Below are 22,990 nucleotides of genomic sequence, written 5' to 3'. Positions count from 1 at the left end.
GAATAGGAGGATGACGAGAACGAAGGTGGGACCACTAAAGGATAAAGAGGGCAACATGTGCCTGGAAGCGGAGGAGGTTGGGGATGTTCTAAATGAATACTTTGTTTCAGTATTCACAAGTGAAAAGGATCTTGATCAGGATGAGGTCGAAGTAGAGTGGGCCTGTGTGCTGGACAATGTGGAGATTAAGGAAGAAGTGCTGGATCTTCCTAAAAACATTAAGATTGATAAATCCCCAGGGCCGGATATGATATATCCCAGGTTGTTGTGGGATTTGAGAGAAGAGATCGCAGGAGCATTAGCTATGATCTTTGAATCCTCTTTGGCTGCAGGGGAAGTGCCGGAGGACTGGAGAATGGCAAATGTAGATCCCTTGTTTAAAAAAGGTAATAGGGAGAAACCTGGGAACTATAGACCGGTGAGACTTACGTCAGTGGTATGCGAACTACTGGAAAGGATTCTTAAGAATAGGATCTACGAGCATTTGGAGAAGTACAGTCTACTCATGGATAGTCAACATGGCTTTGTGAACGGAAGATCATGCCTCACGAGCCTGATTGAGTTTTTTGAAGATGTAACAAAAGAAATTGATGAGGGTAGGGCAGTGGATGTGGTCTACATGGACTTTAGCAAGGCATTTGATAAGGTCCCTCATGAGAGACTCATCCAGAAAGTCATGAGGCATGGGATATGTGGAACCTTGGCTGTTTGGATAAAAAAATTGGCTTAAAGGAAGAAGGCAGAGGGTAGTTGTAGAAGGAAAGTATTCTGCCCGGAGGTCGGTGACTAGTGGAATGCCGCAGGGATCTGTCCTGGGACCCCTGCTATTTGTGATTTTTATAAATGACCTGGATGTAGAGGCGGAAGGATGGGTGAGTAAGTTTGCAGATGAGACAGAGATTGGAGGAGTTGTGGATGGATCTGTAGGTTGTTGAAGGTTACAAGGGGATATAGACAGGCTGCAGAGTTGGGCAGAAAAATGGCAGATGGAGTTCAATCCAGACAAATGTAAGGTGATGCATTTTGGAAGGACAAACCAGAAGACTGAGTACAGGATTAATGGTTGGTTACTTAAGAGTGTGGATAAACAAAGGGACCTTGGGGTTCAAATCCATACATCCCTCAAGGTTGCTGCGCAGGTTGATAGGGTAGTTAAGAAGGCCTATGGGATGCTAGGCTTCATAAACGGGGGTTGAGTTCAAGAGTAGAGAGGTCATGTTGCAACTCTACAAATCTCTGGTGAGACTGCACTTAGAGTATTGTGTTCAATTCTGGACACCTCATTATAGGAAGGATGTGGAAGCTATGGAGAGGGTGCAGAGGAGGTTTACCAGAATGTTGCCTGGTTTGGAGAAAAAGTCATATGAAGCAAGGTTAGCAGAGCTGGGACTTTTCTCTTTGGAGCATAGAAGAATGAGAGGGGACTTGATAGAGACAAGATTATAAGAGGCATAGATAGGGTGGATAGTCAGTACCTGTTTCCCAGGGCACCAATAGCAAACACCAGAGGGCATATGTACAAAATTAAGGGAGGGAAGTTTAGGGGAGACATCAGGGGTAAGTTACCTACACAGAGGGTTGTGAGTGCCTGGAATGACTTGCCAGGGATGGTGGTGGAGGCTAAAACATTAGGGGTATTTAAGAGCCTCTTGGACAGGCACATGGATGAAAGTGTCTCTCCTGTAAGATCAGAGCAATTAATAATCTAGTATTGCCTAAATGTCTGCTTTGTGGGGACTTGCTGTGCATAATTTGCCTTCTCTGGTTCCTGTCATACACTAACATATCAACATTACATCATTCGTTGTGAAACTATTTAGTGAACACATGGGAGGCATGCTACATGTGCAAGCCTTTCTTTCCAACTGGATGCATGGAACCACAGAGATGGTTTTTGTGGCAGGTTTTCAAAACCAGAATCAGGTTTATTTTCACTGACATATGTCATGAAATTTGTTGTCTTGTGGCAGCAGAACAGTGTAATACACAAACATACTATAAATTAGAATAAAAAATATACACTCAGTAGACAGTTTATTAGGTATAGGAGGAACCTAATAAAGTGACCACTGAGAATATTTCTGCATGTTCACTGTCATCTGCCCATTCACTGCAAGGTTTGATGTGATGTGCATTCAGAGATGCTCTTCTGCACACTACTGTTGTAACACATGGTTATTTGAGTTACTGTCACTTTCTTGTTAGCTTGAACCAGTCTGGTCATTCTCCTCTGACTTCTCTTATTAATAAGGTGTTTTGCCACAGAACGACTGTGCACTTGCTGTTTTTTAGTTTATCGCACTATTCTCTGTAAACTCTGTAGATTATTGTGTGTGAAAATCCCGGGAGATTAGTAATTTCGGAATACTCAAACCACCCTGTCTGGCACCAACAATCATTCTACAGTTAAAGTCACTTTGCTCATATTTCTTGCTTGGTCTGAACAGCATTTGAACCTCTTGACCATGTCTGGACTGAGTTGCTGCCACTTGACTGGTTGATTAGTTTTTGCATTAATTGCAGCTGTGCTGTGTACCTAATAAAGTGGCCACTGAGTGTTGGGTTCATTGTCAGTTCAGAAATCTGACCGCAGAGAAAAATCTTCATAGTGTTATTTCATAGTAAAGGTGCGAACAAAACACTATTGAACTGAGCTGTGCAGTCAGTTGGTGACTCACCACAAATCCTGGGCTGCAGAAGCAGGTGTAGCCAGGCCGGGGAGTCTTCTGGAAACAAACACCACTGACACATGGATTTGGTTGACATTCATTAATGTCCACTTGGCAGTGAGATCCTGTCCACCCTGTCAGAAAACAAAGAGACAAAAACTGTATAATATGAGAAAGATTTGAAAACTGAGAGACATTCATACAGATGAGGAAGGAGTGGGGGTTTGAAGAACAATTTGAGAATGGTCTGGGAGAAACTGGCCTTCAATAAGTCACAATTAACTGGAGCTCATCACAAACTCTGTTGCTAATCCCCAAACTGAACTAACTTAAAAACACAAGAGATTCTGCAGATGCTTGAAATCCAGAGCAATGCACACAAAGTGCTGGACAAATTCAGCAGGTCGGGTAGCATCTATGGAGGCAGAATTTTGGGCTAAGACCCTTCACTGCATCTCATGTTGAAGGTTCTTGACCTAATATGTTAGCTCTTTATTCCTCTCCATAGATGCTGGCTGACCTGCTAAGTTCCTCCAGTATTTTGTGTATGTGACTAATGATGAAGGGTCTCAGCCAGAAACCTCAAGTGCTTATCCCTCCTCATTGGTGCTGATTGAGCTGCTGAGTACATTCAGCAATTTGTTTGTGTTGAACCCATCATTCACCCATCATTCCTGTAATCAGCATTGCCCTCTGGTATCTTTTCAGGTTCTCTGATTACCGGTCTGCACTTCTCTATAATCCTGCAGGTCTTTGGTAGTTATTACTGAACGATTGCCGATAAGGCTTCAGGCTGACACTACTATCTGCTCCTACTCCCTCCGTAAATTTCCTCTCTGGTTCCTCTAAGATGCTCTGTGAATAAACTTACCCACTGAACCACACTTAGGTCAGCTGCCCTCCCACCCCCAGGTCTTTGTGGATATCTGTCTCTGATAAAATTCCTGTGCAGTAGAGTGGGATATTTAATGCACCAATGTTCAGTACAAAAATAACTGCAGAATAAATACAGAAATGATATGCAGTCTCCAAGGGAATTATTCCCTTACTTGCACAACTGCAGATAATATTTGTTAATGATCATAAAAAATTATAGAAGATTGGATTTGAGAAATAAATAAAAAGTTGAGCACCTGAAATAAAACATGATAAAAATCACTGCTAATTTGAAGCCTAAGTATAAATATAAATCCATGAAAGGAGAAGGTTATTAAATCTACTTTCATTCTCACAACACCAGAATTTTATATATAAAAAAACTGCCATTTGGATGATCTGTAAGAAATGTCATCTCCTGAAAAGATGACAATGATGTTTTGATATCTTACCTTTGAAGACTTGTATTAATCTCTTAAACTAGAAAATTTAGGACAGCGTACGAATTTAAATTTCACCCAGCATATTATACTATGGACTTTTCTACAATTCCCATATCTTCTATCTCCCTACTTCCCACAGCTTAATCTTAGATTCTATTTATACAGCGCGGAATAAGCCCTTTTGGCCCTTTGAGTCACATCGTCTAGCAATTCCCCAGTTTAATCTAGCCTGATCTCAGGACAATTTAAAATGACCAACTGACCTACCAACTGGTACATCTCTGACTGTGGGAGAAAACTGGAGCACCCAAAGGAAACCCACACATTCACGGGGAGAAATTACAAACACCTTACAGGCAGCGGTGGGAATTGAACCCAAATCACCGATACTGTAAAGCGCTGTGCTAACCACTATGCTACTGTGCTACTAGCTTTGATTATATAATGTTTACAAACCCCCGAGTTTTGTTTTCCCTATTGTACACTCAGTGGCCACTTTATTGGACACAGGAGGCCCCTAATGATCTGGCCAGTGAGTGTGTAATGTCCGCAAACTCAGATGTAACTGCATTCAAGTTTTGTTTTCCCTGTTATATACTTTTGCTCTGAAGAGCAGATGGCAAACTCTATGACTTGGCTTACATTTCAAATTACTGGAGTGTGGCTCAGTCAGGATGTCAGGGGTGTTGTTCCTTTTTTCAGAGACTTAAATCTCGGATGACACTCCAATACTCTTCTTGCTGCACTGTGAGAGAGACCTTCCATGACCTTGGGAAGTCCCTGCATGCTTCACAGCTAATTAAGCCTTTTCAAAGTGCAGTCACTGTTGCAATAGAGGAAGCGGGACAGCTAATTGCAAACAGCAAGACCCCACAAAAAGAAAGTGGCAATTCCAAAACATCTGTTATAGTGCCATAGGATCCTTTACACCCAGGAGAGGAAAGATTGGAACTAGATTAGTCTGAAAGACATATCAGCTGTCTCCGCCTTCAACGCACCACAAGCTGCTACATTAAATAATCCATAACAACATTTTATGTGATGTGAAATCTAAATATAGCAGGAGATTTGATGTTTGTTACACTTAATGACACTTTATCAAACTTTGAACCTTCACGCAAACAACTGAGCAACTATCTGTTTTTACAGAGGACTTAACAAGAATATTTTATTTAAAGAAGGATAGTTATTGAACTGTGAATCCTTCTCTTTCTTCCTCTCCTTTCAGGCCTTTAACTCTTCCTTCTATCACTTCCTGAACTCTTACTTCATCCCACCTTCCCCCTCACCTAGTTTCACCTATCACATGTCAGCTTGTACTCCTTCCCCTCCATCCAACCCCTCTCCCCACCTTACTATTCTGGCTTCTTCCTCCTTCCTTTCCAGTCCAGATGAATGGTCTCAGCTCAAAACATCAACTTAAAAGTTAATTTATTATCAAGGTACATATATGTCACCACATCACCTAATACAATCTTGAGATTCATTCTCCTGCAGGCATTCAGGTTAAATACAAGAAACACAACAGAAGCCTGAAGACACACACTCAGCGATTCTGGAACAGTTTCTTCCCCTCTGCCATCCGATTCATAAATGGACATTGAACCCGTGAACAATACCTCACCTTTTTAATATACAGTATTTCTCATTTTTGTACAACTTTTAATCTATTCAATATACGTATGCTGTAATTGATTGATTGATTTATTATTATTATTTCTTCTTCTTCTATATTATGTATTGTATTGAACTGCTGCTGCTAGGTTAACAAATTTCATGACACATGCCAGTGATAATAAACCTGATTCTAATTCTGATTCTGAGAATCAATGACAGACCGTCACCAACAGGACAGATAATCAACGTGCAAAAGAAAACAATCTGCAGATACAGAAAGAAAAAAAACAAATTATAATAATTGTTGTGTTCTTTAAATGTACCGTGGGTTACTAAGAACAAACCATATTCTGGAAGAATCAAAACTAGAACTTTCATTTAACAACAAACAGCAACCACGTCTTAACATACAAGTTTCTCGATCATTCTGCCATTTCTGCGATGCTCATAGCTCCGTCCAATCACATTCTTACACGTGACATGTGATATCACCACATCTTCCTTTCCATAAAAAGAAAAGCAATTTGCAACATTAATCAAAACAAATGCATAATTTAACCTGTCTCTATCGGTCTCTCTGGGGCTTTACGAACATGAGTAGACCTTCTAAGTGGTTCCACAGTTCTTGTGTTTTGTTGGTATTTTCATGTTTTGTCTGGTCTGCATCAGTCAACGGAAATTCTGAAGTTGGCTTTTTCTTGAGGTCTTTGCGATTTCTTCTTAACACTGCTCCTTCTTGTGCTTGGACCATGTATGATCTGGGTTGTACTTCTTCAAGTACTGTAGCTTTCAGTGTCCATGTGTTCATTTTGTCTTGTATCCTCACTTCATCTCCTTGGTGCAGTTCAGGTAATGGATGAGAACATCTGTCAAAGTATGTTTTCTGCTTTGCTTTGTGTCCATCTTTCCATCTTTTCACTTGTTCACCTCTCTCTGTTCTCAGAAGACTCTCATTTATTGGCAGATTGGATCTCAAATGGTATCCCATCAAGAACTGAGCTGGTGAAAATACGATAGGCTAACAAAGCTTTAAAAAATCACCTCCACTATCTTTTGCTTTGTGCATCAGCTTCTTGATAATTCCTACTGACTTCTCAACTAATCCATTGGACTGAGGGGAAAAATGGACTCGATGTTGTATGAACAAAGCCGCATTCCTGAGCGAAATGTCACATGCATTCACCGTTGAATTGTGGACCACTGTCAGGTACACCATGTCTGAAAAAACAGATTAAAAAACTAATTTCATGCATGTAATTACATTATCTGCTGTTGTTCTGCACAAACCATACAGTTTAGGATATAAGGAATAGTAATCTGCTATTAATAGATAATCTTTGTTGTCAGTTACAAACAGATCAATGCCTACCTTCTGATAAGGTCTCTGAGGACTAGGATGTGGATGCAGTGGCTCCTTAAGGTTGCTAGGTTGGTACTTAAAGCATATTCAACAAGAAGACATCACTTTCTGCACCCTTCTCTTACTTCTCAATGCCTAGGTGGCCTTCATGAATTTTCCCAAGCATTTCTTTTCGGAGACTTTATGAATGACAATTCTGCTACATTTGTACAATATCTCATCCACAACATAAAGTTCTGATCTGTGGTTCCAATGTTCTTGTACTTCTGAGGTACAGTTCTGCCTATTATCTGGCCATCCATCCATCACCACTTGTATTACCTGACTGAGAATTTTGTCATTCTCTGTCTCAAGACGCAGTAGTTATAACTTTTTGGGAGCAACAGGTACAGTTTCTATGACCATATCAATAAATACCTGAACATCAATAATGTTCCTGTGACTGTTTTTTGTTGTTAGATCCACAACTCTGGAAAGTGTGTCAGCTGTGTACATGAATTTTCCAGGTGTGTATGACACATTCAATGCATACCTTTGCAATTTGATCATCATTTGCTGAATTTGCAAAGGACAGTCACTTATTTATGATCGATTTCAACATCAATAGATTGCCCTGACACAAACTGATGAAATCTCTCACAAGCAAACAGAATACTGAGCAATTCTTTTTCAAGTTGGGCATACCTTGTTTCTGGATCGGATAATCCACGAGATGCATATGCCACTGGTAGCCATTCCTTATCATGTTTCTGGAATAGTACTGCCCCTAAGCCTGCTTGAGCTGCATCACATGAGATTTTGATGGGTCTCTCAGCATCACAGAATTTCAACACAGGTTCTTTGGTGAGCACTTCCTTGAGATTTTGCCATGCCTTCTCCTGTTCATGATTCCGGCTCTATTAATTTTTCTTTTCTGTTAGCTGCCTCAATGGAGCAAGCTGTTCTGAAAGATTGGGTATGAATTTTCCCATGTAGTTGACCATTCCAATAAACCTTTGAACATCCTTTTTACATTGCGGTCTTGACATGTTCTCAATAGCAGAAACCCTCAATGGATTAGGATAAACACCCTCTCTGCTGATGATATCACCCACAAATGTATGTTCAGTCGCTCCTAACTGACATTTGTCTTTATTCAACTTTGCCTTGCGTGTTGCCTCAAAGTCTGGCGTCATGCTCTTGATTAGATGATCCCCAAACAATAATATTGTCCATGGAAGTATCCATGCCCTCAATGTGCTCATATAGCATGTGAATGGTTTTATGGTACACTTCAGGAGCTGATGCAATTCCAAAAGGAAGCCTAAGAAAACAGTATCTGGCAAAAGGAGTGTTAAAGGTACACAACTTTGAACTCAGTTCATCTAGTTTAAGTTGCCAGAATCCAGAGGATGCATCTAATTTACTAAAGTACTTTGCATTAGCAAACTGTGACATAATTTCTTCATGAGTAGGCAATTTGAAATGCTCTCTTTTAATGGCTCAATTCAAGGCTCTTGGATCTAAGCAAATCCTCAGTTTTCCATTTTTCTTATCAACAATAACAAGCGAATTGACCCATTCAGTCGGTTCATCAATTTTTTGTATGACTCCTAACCGTTCCATTCTGTCAAGCTCTGTTTTCAATTGATCACATAATGGATGTACTACTGGTGGCACTGTGTTGTCAATTTTAATCATGTGCTCTCCTAGAAGGCAACCTAGTCTTTTGAACAAGTCCTCATACTCTTTCATCAACTCACTGTATTCTGACTCTGTGTCACTGTCCAGGACTAAGACTCTTTTCACCAAATTCAGTCTCTCACAGGCAGATAAACCCAATATTGACTGTACATTCTTAGGCACAATCACAAATGAAAGCGTGTGTACCATATTTTAGTGTGATACTTTTGCCACACATGTTCCTTTAACTGGAATGTCTGCACCTGAATACCCAGTCACTTTTAAATTTGTTTGATGTAACTTTGGTCTTGGCTTTAATGCATTAAACTCAGATTCTGCAAGAACATATACTTGTGCTCCAGTATCCAGTTTAAACAGAATGATGTTTTGGTCCATTTGCAATGGCATAGACCAGTCATTCTTACTTTTTTGTTTTCACAAAGCACATCGTTGTAAAACACCTCACTTTCATTTTCAAGCGCTGCATTTACTTGTTTTATTTTGTTTCTACTTCTGCAAAAGTGTGAAAAATTATTAACCTTACTGCAGACGTTGCATACTTTCCAATACGCAGAACACATTTTAGGTTGGTGCTGCCGCCCACAGCGATCACAAAGTTTTTTTCTTTCAGATGACGTCTTGCTCTCCGTCGGTTTCATTGTCACTTCATTATTTTTTCTAATATGTTTGCGCTTTACAGCATCTACGCTGCCATTCTTGATAAAAAGCTCTTTAGCCTGCGACATCACAGTCTCTGAAGCTTTGCAAAGAATTTTTACGTCTGGTTCTCTTTAGAGTCTTTCTCTCAGAGCGTTTTCCAGAATGCCGCAAACAATTCTGTCTTTAATGAGAGGGTCCATCAGCTCTGCAAACTCACAAGTTTTACTGTGGTTTCTCAATTCTGTAACAAATTGATCAATTGTTTGAACAGTTTTCTGCTTACATGTGAAGAATTTATATCTCTCATACGTCACATTGTGCTTCTGTATACAAAACGCTTCAAACTTGTCGATTATCATTTTAGATTCAAATTATCCCCATTCTCAAAAGTAAAATGGTTATATACCTCAATTGCGTCATCCCCAATCACATGGAGTAGAATGGCAGCTTTCATTTTTTCCGTTTTTTTCCCTGCTCCGATCGCAGATAAATAAATTTCAAAATGTTGTTTAAATCTTTTTCAGTTTTCAGCTACGTTTCCAGTCAGCTGAAGTGTTTTTGGAGGTTGCAAAACTTCCATTCTTAAAGCTGTTAGCAAACAATGACAAAGTTTGTGTATTTTTTCCAATTATCTTCACTTCTCCTGTGTTAGTGAAATGAATTATTCTTCCAGACCATCTTCTGACACCATGTTGTTTTCTTTAAACATACCGTGGGTTACTAAGAACAAACCATATTCTGGAAGAATTAAAACTGGAACTTTTATTTAACAGCAAACAGCAACCATGTCTTAACATACAAGCTTCTTGATCATTCTGTCATTTCTGTGCATGCTCATAGCTCCGTCCAATCATGTTCTTACATGTGACATATGATATCACCACAATAATAATAAATAAATAAACAATAAATATCAAGAATATGAGATGAAGAGTCCTTAAAAGTGAGTTCATAGATTGTGGGAACAATTAAGTGATGGGGCAAGTGAAGTTCAGTAAAGTTATCCCCTCTGGTTCAAGAACCTGATAGTTGAGAGGTAATAACCATTCTTGAACATGACAGTGTGAGTCCTGAAGCTCCTGAACTTTCTTCCTGAAGGAAGTAGTGAGAAGACAACATAGCCTGGGTGGTGAAGATCCTCGATAATGGATGCTGCATTCCTGTGACAGCGTTCTGTGTAGATGTGCTCAATGGTGGGAAGGATTACTCCCGACTTTAATCGACTGTTTAATCCCCTCCATAGATGTTCCCTGACCTGCTGAGTTCCTCCACCATTTTGTGTATTAACCTTTAATTTCCTGTCTTTTGTCTCTCTCTGGTTTCAGACACCTGTCACATTTCTCCCTCACGGATGCCTTTGATAGAAATGTATTCACCTCTGTAGATTTAGTTCTGTTCTGTAACTTATAGTAATATTTTATGTCTTAAACTGCACTGCTACTATGAAACAAGAATTTTCACAACATATGGCTTTGATAATAAACCAGATTCTGATTCTGAACTCAGAAATATACACAAGCAGTGTGTGGGAGAGGATCACAGAAACTGGAGAGCAAGGAGATGTGGCAAGAATGGCTGACTCCTGGAGTCCATGGACCCACCAAATCCACTTGGTGCTAATTAACCTATCTAAAGCAAATACTGTACGTAACAGAGAGCCATTAAGTTCTGTCCTACCCCTTGGAAATAGTTTATTCAACTCACTGGCTCCATGCTGACCAATGAACACTTATGTCTATCTTCCAACCTTTAAGGCCAAGGCAATTCAGGTACTGGTCTGGACATTCTTAAATGTGATCTGCTATTCTGCTTCCACTTTTCTTCGGCAGTGTATTCCACTCTGGACAAAAAGTTCCCCCTCAGGACCCCTCATTAGCTTTACCACAATCTATGGTCCCTAGGTTTAGACCAAGAGACATAAGAGCAGAATTAGTTCATTCAACACATTGCATCTGCTCTGCCAATCCATGATGGCTCATTTATTATCCCTCTCAACTCCATTCTCCTGCCTTCTTCTTGTAACCTTTGATACCCTTAATAATCAAGAAACTATCAAACTCCTTTTAAGCGTACCCAATGTCTCGGCCTTCAAAGCCATCTGTGGCAATGAATTTCATGGATTCACCACCCTCTGGCTAAAGAAATTCCTCTTCATCTCTGTTCTAAAGGATCATTACTCTATCCTGATGCTATGCCCTTTGGTCCTAGACTCCCCCACTATGGGAAACATCCACTTCATGCCCAGTCTATCTCGACTTTTCAATATTTGATAGGTTTCAATTAGATCCCCTCGTTCTTCTAAGTTCCAGAGAGTCCTCCCTCCCCACCCCCTACCTTCTCACTCCATCCTTTCATGTCTTGATGAAGGGTCTCGGCCCAAAACTGCAACAGTTTATTCCCCTCCATTGATGCTGCCTGACTTGTTTTGTTCCTCAAATATTCTGTGTGTGTTAACCAAGATTTCCAGCATCTTCAGAATCTCTTGTCTTTATGGACTATGAATCTGCTTCTGTACTTCCAGGAACTGTGGTGTTTTCTAACAGTTGCAGTTTATCTTCTTAATTAAAACAGCACTTTGATTGAGAAATGACAGGTGTAGGTGCTACTAAATTACATGTTAGGTTGGCGGGAGCAAAGACACATTTGATATCTTTATTTCATTATTAGATATTCATTGACTGCATTGAGCTATGGAGGCCATTTTTATTAAAATAAAGCTATATATTTTGTTAACAGAATGAAAAGCACTTTTCACGTACAAAGAGTTTTTTGTAATCTCAGGTATCTGAAAGCTTGAACACAATTTTTCAGAGCCATCCTCTGATTGTTTCAAGATTCAGGGATGTGGAAACCATAGAAAATGTGCAGAAGAGATCTAAAAGGCTGTTGCCTGGATTAGGGAGCATGCCTTATGAGAATAGGTTGAGTGAACTCAGCCTTTTTTCCTTGGAGCGACGGAGGATGAGAGGAGACCTGATAGAGGTGTATAAGAGGCATTGATCACGTGGATATTCAGAGGCTTTTTCCCAGGGCTGGAATGGCTAGCACAAGAGGGCACAGTTTTAAGGTGCTTGGAAGTAGGTACAGAGGAGATATCAGGAGTAAGCTTTTTACGCAGAGAGTGGTGAATGCGTGGAATGGGCAGCCAGTGACGGTGGTGGAGGCAGATATGATAGGGTCTTTTAAGAGACTCCTGGACAGGTATATGGAGCTCAGAAAAACAGAGGGCTATGGGTAACCAAACCCTAGATAATTTCACAGGTAAAGACATGTTCGGCAGCACAGCCTGTATAGTGCAGTAGGTTTTCTATGTTTTCTATTTATATCAGAAGTTACAAGATTTACCCCAAGTTCTCTTACAAAACCAATTCAAGATACTTAATGAGGCATTTCTTACACATCTAATGAGGGCTATGGATATTTTTAATGTAAGGCATTAAGACTATAAGGCTATAAAACATAGGAGCAGAATTAGGTCATTCGGTACATCGAGTCTGCTCCGCTACTCCATCATGGCTAATCTATTATCCCTCACAACCCCATTCTTACAGAAGTTTTTTCACTGTACCTTAGTACATGTGAAATTGTAAACCAATTTTCCAATATGGAAAGGCATTTGTAGATTATTCTCCAACCTGAATGCATATTACTACTCATTTAATCCCGATTCTCAACGCTCATCGGGGAAACTGATGTGGCTTTCCTGTGAGATAAGTCAAAAAGGCGAGAAGAAATCCAAACAGATAAGCTTAGCTACTTTCCTTATGGAAGTACAATGACTTAGAGTTCTCCTGCCAGGACCTGCAAGAATAGCTTCAGCCATTCATAAGAAGCTGGCCACCAGGACCAAGTTCTTGACTGAGGCATCTTGTCGGCCCCAAAACCTGGCTGAAGTAATGTACAGGAATAATTGTTAGTAGCACAACGTAACTGAAGGCTTACCTTGTGTACAGATGCATGAGTAGCCATTCACATAGTCTTGGCAAAATCCATTGTTGAAGCAAGGGCCAGAATTACATTCATCCATCTCTTTCTCACAAAACTGCCCAGCAAAACCTGAAAGACACCTGCAGGAAGACAACAAAACATTTTCAAAGTCATATCATTAGGTCATTGACCAAATACCAGACCACGTTTTGAAATGCCAAGCCAATGTAACTTCATACGGATCAATTTATGAGGACAATCTCGCATTCCTTTAACTATATAATATCTAGGAATGATTGAAAAAGTTTCAGAATAATGGACTCCCCACTCCCAGCTGAGGAAATAGTTTGTCTCAATCATTTTCATCTGCTCCTAAAAGTTTTTAGAATCAGATAGGGACAATTGAAGCAAACAATCTCCTTTGGTGGGGGAGGGTAGTCCATCGAAATAGGAGGAGAATTCATCAAAATGAAAGGCAAGATCTTCAAATTAGTGCCATGTTGTTCAAGGATAATGAGAGGAAACTGTATTTTGAACAAAGTCTTCTGAAAAAATTGAACCTTCCGTCAAAAAGCTGCTGAGACTGGAAGCCAATTGAAAATTTCGGAACTAAGATAAATAGAGTTTTGTAAGTTGAGAATACTGAGGTAACAGAACCAATAGAGTTAAGATATAGATCAGCCATGATCTAATTGAATGGCAGAACAGGATTAAGATACTAAACATTTTACTTGATTCCTATTTATTGGAAATGTGACAATCCTGAGGTAATAATAGCCACAATAAAGATCTTTAAAAGATCCATCTCATATTTTATTAAACCTATAAAAGAATTATTTCAAATGGCTGTTGTCTCCATCCCAAAGGCCAATATTTTACAATCCTTTTCAAGTAGGATTGTACTATAATTTTTGATTTGTGTCCTATTTCACGGTTCCCTGATCAATCATTTGATGCTTTGGTTGGGTAGTTTGCTGTCATCAGAAATAGCTGGGATTTACAAAGGGCCAGAAAGGTGATTGTACCGTAGGAAGAATCGTTCATTTAATTTAGCACACTGAAATGCATTAGGTTCAAGCATGTATTATTTCTTTAGTAATTGGGAAAAGGCTTTCAATAGATTTGAATTACATTCCATTTTTGAATTTCCAGAGGAAGTGAATTTAGGGTTTAGTTTCAAAAGTGGATTACAGTTTTCGTGATGGATTCTGAAGCACATTTTGTTGACAACAAAGAATCATCAACTGCCTGTACCATTTGCTACAGATAGACCCAACGATGTCTTCCTTTCTCCTTTCACTGAGCTGCCTTTGTTCTGCCTGGGGCAGGACTTAAAAAAAATCTTCGTGGGTGGTTCTCAAATAAAATCAATCTTACGACGCCTGAAGTTTTTCACTTTACTTTGATGATCTTCAAAATCTTTGTGACCCATCCTTTGGTTCTGTGCTGGTAAACTGCCAGAAAAATTACTTTCAAGGCAAGCTTAACTAAAAGAAAAGAAGCCTTTTTATCTGTGATGAGTAATGACCACATGAGCTAATTCACCCTCTGGACTATACTTGTCTGAACAAGTGAACAACTGGACAGAGAATCTGATGGTAAAGAAGAACCCTTTGAGGAGTTTTGACACTACTTGTTAGTTGCAAAACCTTCCTTGACACATAAAGACAGTTCCTGCCCAGTGGCAAAGCTTTTGTTTAACTTTGTTTCAGTCATATCAGAAAGGGTTCTGTTGTGTTGGGTGTTTCATATATCGCCAATGTATATATAAAACAGAAATGCCTGTATGCATCCTTGAGTGTCAGCTGAAAGTAAACCACTAGCACATACCTCGGAGTAAGATTTAGCTCTCAGCTTTTCAAGTTCAAAGTTCAAAGTAAATTTACTATTAAAGTACGTATGCTGTATGGCCTCATATACTACCCTGCAATTTTTTTTCTTGCAAGCACTTACAGTGGAACAGAGAAATACAATAGAATACATGAAAATCTACACTCAATAAAAACTGACAAGCAACCAATGTGCAAGAGAAGGTGAAGAGAAAACAAAAAAATAATAAATAAATAAATAAATAGTACTGAGAGCATGAGTTGCAGAGTCCTTGAAAGGGAGTCCAGTGCTCATTTCAGGGGTGAGGTAAGTGAAGTTGTCCGCACTGGTTCAGGAACCTGATGGTTGAAGAGTAATTACTGTTCCTGAACCTGGCGGGTGTGGGACCTAAGGCTCCTGCACTTCTTTCCTGATGGCAGCAGTGAGAGAAGAGCATTGCCCATATGGGGAGGGGCCTTGATGATGAATGGTGTTTTCTTGTGGAAGCATTCCTTGAAAATATGCTCATTGGTGGGGAGGGTTTTTCCTGTAATGGACTGGTCTGTATCTATCGCTTTTGGTAGGCATATCCAGGCTGCGATGCAACCAGTCAGTATATTCTCCATAATGGATCTACTGAAGTTTTTTCAAAGTCTTAAATGACATACCAAATCTGTGCAAGATTCTGAGAAAGTAGAGATGTTTATGTGCTTAAGTTCAGTAAATTGAATCCCATATCTGGGCTGACATTTCAGTGCAGTACTCTGATATCCCTGCACTCAGAAGATAATTCTTTGTTTGCTTCGGGCAACATAGTAGCATAATACTTAGCACAATGCTTTACAATGGCAGTTCTAAGAATGGGGTTTGATTCACATCGCTCTCTGTATGGAGTTTGCATGTTCTCCCCTTGACTGTATGATTTTCCTCCAAGTGCTCCAGTTTCTTCCCAAGTTCCAAAGATATATGGTTAGGTTTAGTGAGTTGTGGGCATGCTATGTTGGCACCAGAAGAGTGGCAACACTTGCAGACTGCATAGCACAATCCTAGCTGATTTGATTTGATAGAAATGATGCATTTCACTGTGTGTTTCAGTGACAAATAAAGCTAATCTTTAATCTTAAATCTTTAATATAAAAGAATCCAGTTCTATATCAAAAACCACAGAAAAGAGTGGAGCCTGGACCTTGATGAGGTGAAGAGGCCATGAAAGATTATACCTGTGATTGATCCACCAATTCAAGATGTCTGTATCCCTCAGAACAATTGGGTGGTGCTGAAAGTATGACCTTCAAGCGTTCATGGAGAAATTAGAGATGCAAACTTCATATCAAACATTCTCTTAGCTCCAGTCAGCATTTTAGTGAAAAGGACAACTGTCAGGGCTGAAGCAGGCTCTGTAGTTAATGAAATCCTTGATAGCTTGTTCGTCCCAGAGAAGCAGAACTGAACCATGTCGCTGACGCTGTAATGGTGTTGCACCAACTGCTATGGTACTATGCTGCTGCAACTACAGAGGAATTACATAGCTATAGAGTAAGTAGAAGTCATAAACAACTAGACATATGTCTACTCCAGTCACTCACAAGTAGCAAATTTCAAATTGCTCATCTTTATCATCCAAGCAGAAAATGCAGCCTCAATAGGGAGAAAGTGATTGGGCTCATTGAATGTAGTTTACAATGAGATATGTTACATTGGAGGACAGCTCACGTTGCAGGACAACATGGTGAAGAAGCATTCAAGGATTTTCAAAGAAAGCAAAAGCTGATACCTGTGATAGAACTACATATACCTGTCTGGACATGCCCCCCAGCTGACTGCTGCTGTGGCTCCTCCCACAGACCCCGGTATAAAGACGATTGGAGACACAGCCCCGGCCTCAGTCTCCAGGATGCAGTGTGGTGGTCATTTGCTGCTTGTTCTTTCTTCCAGCCAATAAAAGCCTATATCTCGCCTCACGCCTCCGAGAGTTATTGATGGTGCATCAATACCTCTGAAGATCTATCCTGGGCCTAACACATTGATGCAACTACAAAGAAGGCACACAGGGAGTTATACTTCATTAAGAGTTTGAAGTGATTTGATATGTCAACAAAGACTCTAGCAAATTTATACAGAGGCAGCATGAAAACCAGTCTAACAGGTTGCATCACCACCTGATATGGAGGATCCAATGCACAGAATTAGAAAAAGCTGCAAAGGATTGTAAAATCAGCCAATTCCATCATAGACATTCTTGTCCCCAGCATTGAGGGTATCTTCAAGAGTCGATGCCTCAATTTCAAGTTCAAGCTCAAGTTTAATTGTCACTCAACCAAATATCTGTACTGTATAGAGTTAAATGAAACAGTGTTCCTCCAGGGCCAGGGTACAAAACACTGTACATACAATCTCACAAAGCACCCTCACATAGCATATATAGTTACAAAACTACATATTGTCACAAAAAATATTAGTCAAAGTCCCTGATTGATTGTGCATGGAATGTTGCCCTGGAGCCATGTTTCTTCAGAAACAAGCATGTAGCCTTTTCTCATGATGCACTAGTGCAATCCAGCTTATCTTACACCGAGTGAAAACCAACAGGAGGGTCAGCCCACAACCTAGCAGGGATGCCAGAGCCCTCGCCGCACCTTCCTTCTTACCCACGCTGCCTCTGACACTTCTTTCCTGGGTGGCTGCAACAGGCAACGCCGTGACATGAGGACCTGATCCATTCAGCAACCAAGGCCACACAGCTCCCCCGCCGTTGGTCTTCCCATTTAAAATGAATTGGACTTGCAGTATTTTACATGTCCAGTATTCAAGGCTAGTTTAGGAAATGAGAACAATGCAAGATACAGTATGTTCATTGCAGACCATATCCAGTATTCTATTGTCCCAGAAGGAAAATAGAGCCAGAGATGAGACCATTATTCTCAAAGTTATACGATACTATTGGCCCATACCCATAACTGAACTGCCAAAACCAGGTGGCAGTGCAGAAGTATAGTGATTATAAAATAACTATTGATCAAGTACTTACATGTAACTCACTTGATGCTTTGCCAAATGTAGAAGATTGGTTCAAAAGGTTGACATAAGAGCAGATCATTTCAAAGTTAGATATAATAAATGCTTACATTCAATTTAAATAAGATGTAGAGTGCAATTCTTATTTAACCATTGCATGCCTGGGGCTCTTTCAGCCTCAGTTTAGTGTTTTTTTTCCAGTCCAGAATTGTTCAGTGTGTAAAAAGAATTAATACATTTGCTGAGGAATCAAGGGAATCCCCAATCTCAGACAGACATAGTCATGATGGCAGGCTGAGAAAAGTACTCCAAAGTTTGGAAAAGCATAGAGCATGTGTTAAATCTCACAAGTGGAATGATTTATAAATGTATGGAATATTTGGGCATAGTGTAGAACAGAATAGGTCACTTCCCACCAAGCCAAGGTAAAGGATGATGTACCTGAGGATGCACTAACTCCTCTGAAAATCTCTGAGTTCAGATCACATTAGGGTTAGTGAATAACTAATATAAACTAATACTGAGCTTGGCACCATTGTTGAATTCATGAGTGGCCTGTTGAAGAGAAGTATTTCATTATACAGGATAATTATTATGATTGATAAAGTATTCACAAGTTGTTTAAAAGTCATCCTGCAGGGAGTACCATGCTTGTACTGTATTATATGTTGAGAGTGGGATGCGTCACCACATGGTATTCCAGCAGTGATAGACCAGTACCAAGCATCATACACTCAGTGGGCACTTTATTATGTTCTTCCTGTACCAAATAAAGAGGACACTGAGTGTATCTTTGTGGTCTTCTGCTACCGTAGTCCAGCCATTTCGAGGGTCAACATTTTGTGCATTCGGAGATGCCCTTCTGCATACCACTGTTGTAATGCATGGCTATTTGGTGTCCTGCCGAAGGGTCTCGGCCCGAAATGTTGACTGTACTCTTTTCCATAGATGCTACTTGGCCTGCTGAGTTCCTCCAGCTTTTTGTGTGTGTTGCTTGGATGTCCAGCATCTGCAGGTTTTCTCTATTTGTGTTCGTTCACGTTGTCTTGAATCAGTCTGGGCATCCTCTTCTGACCTTACTCCTTAACAAGGTGCTTTCACCCATAGGGCACAACAGTAGCACTGCAATCAATGCATTGCTATTACAGCTCAGGGCATCGGAGTTTGGAGCTCAATTCTGATTTCATCTGTAAGGAGTCTGCATGTCCTCCGCATAGAATGTGTGGGTTTTCTTTGCGTTCTGCAGTTTCCTACCACAGTCCAAAGACGTACTGGTTAGAAGGTTGATTGATCATTATAAATTATCCTGCGAGTAGGTTTCAGGGTTTCAAGGTAAATTTATAATCAAAGTACATATATGTCACCATATCACAACCCTGAGATTCATTTTCTTGTGGGTATAAACAGTAAATCCAAGAAACACATAGAATCAATGAAAGACTGTATCCAACAGGATGGATAAACAACCAATGTGCAATAGTCAACAAACTGTGCAAATGGAAAAAAAGAAAAATAAATAAATAAACAAACAATAAATATTGAGACGATGAGATGATGAATCCTTGAAAGTGAGTCTGCAGTTTGTGATAACAGTTCGGTGATGGGGTGAGTGAAGTTGAGTGAAGTTACCCCCTCTGGTTCAAGAGCCTGGTGGTCAAGGGGTAGGAACTGTTCCTCAGCCCGATAGTGTGGATTCCGAGGCTCCTGTACCTTCTTCCTGATGGCAGCAGCAAGAAGGGAGCAAGGCCTGGGTGGTGGGGGTACTTGACGATGGATGCTGCTTTCTTGTAACAGCACTCCATGTAGATGTGGTGGAGAGGTTTTGCCTGTGATGGACTGGGCTGTTAGGGTTAAAATCAGGGGTTGTTAGGGGTTGCTGAGTGGTGCCAGCCAAAGGGCCAGTAAGGCCTATTCAGTGCTTTATTTCTACATAAGTAAATAAATAAACTGCTGACTTTCTCTGTTGACTCTAGAGACTAGTGTTTGTGAAAATCGCAGGAGATCAGCAGTTGCTGAGATACTCAACCCACCACTGTCTGGCACTAACAAACATTCCACCATAAAAATCACTTAGATCAGATTCTTCTCCATTCTGATATTTGGTCTGAACAACAACTGAACCTTTTAACCTTGTCTGGCTGCTTTTATTCATTGAGATTGGTTGATTAGATGTATGCATTATGGAGCAAGTGTACAGGTGAGCCTAGTAAAGTCGCCACTGAGTGTATATTTGCTATGTTCTATCAATCGCACACCCTCCCCACCTCACAGACAGACAAGTAGCTGGAGAGGCAGACAGAAACACACACGTTGCAGGTAAAAGGACACACACCCCCTTCTCTACTACCTAAACTGATTTGGGTGCTGCCTTGGCCTGCTGAGTTCCTCCAACATTTTAAATTTTGTCTGTGTTGCTTGGAATTCCAGCATTTGCACATTTTCTCTTGTTTATATCTCTCTTTGACACTTCTGTTGAAGGGGTCTGAGATTTAAAACTCTTTCTCCTTCCACAGAAGTTGATTGGTTGATCTGCTGAATGGTTCGAGCATTTTCTGTTTAGTGTTTAATTAACCTGACACACGTTGTATGAGAAACAGAATCAACAGAGGGCTAAAACTCATATCTTGTTGGGCAGAGATGCCTGAAGTGAAGACTCATGAAGCAGGTGAAGGCCACTGCTCTTATGGAGAAATCTCTGCAAAGATTTACACAGAACATGCCAAAGTCCTCCCAGAAAGAATTAAAATTTTGGTCAAGAGGGAACAGTTAACCAATGGTTAAAGTTAATCTGTGAAAGGAAGGAAAGAAACATGCTAATTTTCCAAAGTTGTGATTCTTTTTCTCAGTGTTTATCAGGAACACATTTCAAGAATTTAGCTCATTGTCTTTTCTGTAATCAAAATATTATGTAAAGATTATAATCAGTTAAACTGACTGAATTTCAAAATAACTCATAACTATTTATTGGGACTGAGATGTAATATCACGGATAGAGGAATATATCAATTCACTTTGCATTTATAAACCTTTTTATGGGTTCTTCCCCAAATCAAACATCATCCATACAAGCAGCTCTACTTCATTAGGAGTCTGAGAAGATTTGGTGTGTCAGCAAATATTGCAGTAAAATTTCAACAGATGTATAGCATTCTGGCTGCTTGTATCAATGCCTGACATGGAGGCTCCAATGCACGGGACCAAAAGAAGCTGTGGAGGCTTGTTGACATAGTCAGCTCCATCATGGGCACAGCCATCCCCTCCATTGAGGACATCTTCAAGGGCAGTGCCTCAAGAGGGTGATATCCATCATTAAAAGCCCTCACTGTGAAGGATGTGCTATCTTCTCATCACTAACATCAGGGAGGAGGTACAGGAGGCTGAAAATCCACATTCAGCATTTTAGGAATAGTTTCTTCCCTTCTGCCGTCAGATTTCTGAAAGATCCATGAACACTGCCTTGTTGATCTAATTCTGCATGGTTTATTTATTTATTTGCTGTAACTTACTCTTTCTTTGGTTTTGCACTGTACCGCTGTCATAGAATAACAAATCTCACAACAGATGTCAGCGGTAATAAACCCAATTCTGACTCTGGTTCCTAATTTAGAAGTATATCGCAGATCTTCTTCAAGGCTGGTTCTGACCCTAGAGTTTTCTTACCACCAAAAGAACCATGAGAATACCTAGAGAAGACCTTCTCAAGAACAATTAAGGATAGGCAGATAGGGCTTGTCAATCATGCCTACTCTCCAAATAATGAATAAATGAGAGAAATGTTCTGTTCCTAGTGGGGCATTGGTTGCATCAAGGCTCAGCATCTGTGACAGGATAGCTCACTTCAGAATCCAGAGAAGTAGAGGGTAATCCTTGTGTCCCAAGATCCAGTTCTATGGCTACAGAAAACGCCTGGCAGCCTCTGAGAATGATCTCTGTAGATGAATGTCTCATGTCATTTCCTTCAATCATGAGGATATTTTGATGATCACAAACAAGCTTAATGTTGAGGAAGAGTGAAAAAAGGCCAGGTTAAAGAAGCAAGCCCTTGTGGGAACATGGATACAGTCAATGGCAGCTGGCATTCATAGAAATTCAGCAAAGCCAATATATCGTGCTCTCCACCCCTCCTCCCACATGTATATGAACTCATGGGGATAGGCTGAATAGGTTAGGACTTTACTGCTCGGAGTGCTTGAGAGTGAGGGCAGATAAGACCATAGGATATAAGAACAGAATTGGCTATTTGGTCGAGTCTGCTCCACCATTCAATTGTGGCTGATTTATTTTCCCTCTTTGCTCCACTCTCCTGCCTTCTTCCCAGTATCTTTTACACCCTTACTAATCAGGAACGTATCAACCTTTCCTTTAAAATATACCCAGTGAATGGCCCTCCACAGTGTCTGTGCCAATGAATTCTACATATTCACCACCTCTGGCTGAAGAAATTCTGCAACATCTGTTTTAAAGGGATGTCCTTCTATTCTGATTCTGTACCCTCCTGTCCTAGACCTACTCTCTACAGGAAACTTCCTTTCCACATTCACTCTATCTAGGCAATCCAGCATTCAGTAGGTTTTAATGAGATTCTCCTTTATTCATTTAAAATCCAGTGAGTACAGGCCCAGAGCTGTCAAGCATTCCTCATATGTTAGTCCTCTCATTCCAAGGTTCAATCTCGTAAACCTCTTCTGGACCCTTTCTAATGCCAGTACATCGTTTCTTAGACATGGGGCCCAAAATCTTATAGAGGTATACAGAATTATGAGGGGTTTAGGTAGGGTGAATGCATACAGGATTTTTTCCACAGCTAAGGTGAGACTAGAACTAGAGGGCAGAGGTTATGGGAAAGGTGAAGTATCTAAGGAATTCTGACAGGGAGTCTCTTTATTCAGAGGGATGTGAGAGTGTCATACATCATAGAGTACCGCAGCACAGAAGCAGGACCTTCTATTAAT

The 22,990-nt window shown here is 40.3% G+C and overlaps 1 protein-coding gene across 1 annotated transcript in view; it reads right to left on the bottom strand.

The window, feature by feature from the left end:
• Positions 1–22,990, bottom strand: part of eys (eyes shut homolog) — a 1,854,977-nt gene that overhangs the window by 605,048 nt on the left and 1,226,939 nt on the right. Inside the window, exons 28-29 of the mRNA XM_073056513.1 lie at positions 13,230–13,354; positions 2,679–2,803 (exon numbers count right to left, since the gene is read on the bottom strand). Of these exons, the coding sequence (XP_072912614.1) occupies positions 2,679–2,803; positions 13,230–13,354 (250 nt within the window). The remainder of the gene's footprint in view (positions 1–2,678; positions 2,804–13,229; positions 13,355–22,990) is intronic.

This window comes from Hemitrygon akajei, chromosome 9 (assembly GCF_048418815.1).
Source record: "Hemitrygon akajei chromosome 9, sHemAka1.3, whole genome shotgun sequence".
Taxonomy (NCBI): Eukaryota; Metazoa; Chordata; class Chondrichthyes; order Myliobatiformes; family Dasyatidae; genus Hemitrygon; species Hemitrygon akajei.
The sequence above is the reverse complement of the archived record's forward strand: the minus strand, read 5'-3'. Positions and strand labels throughout refer to the sequence as shown.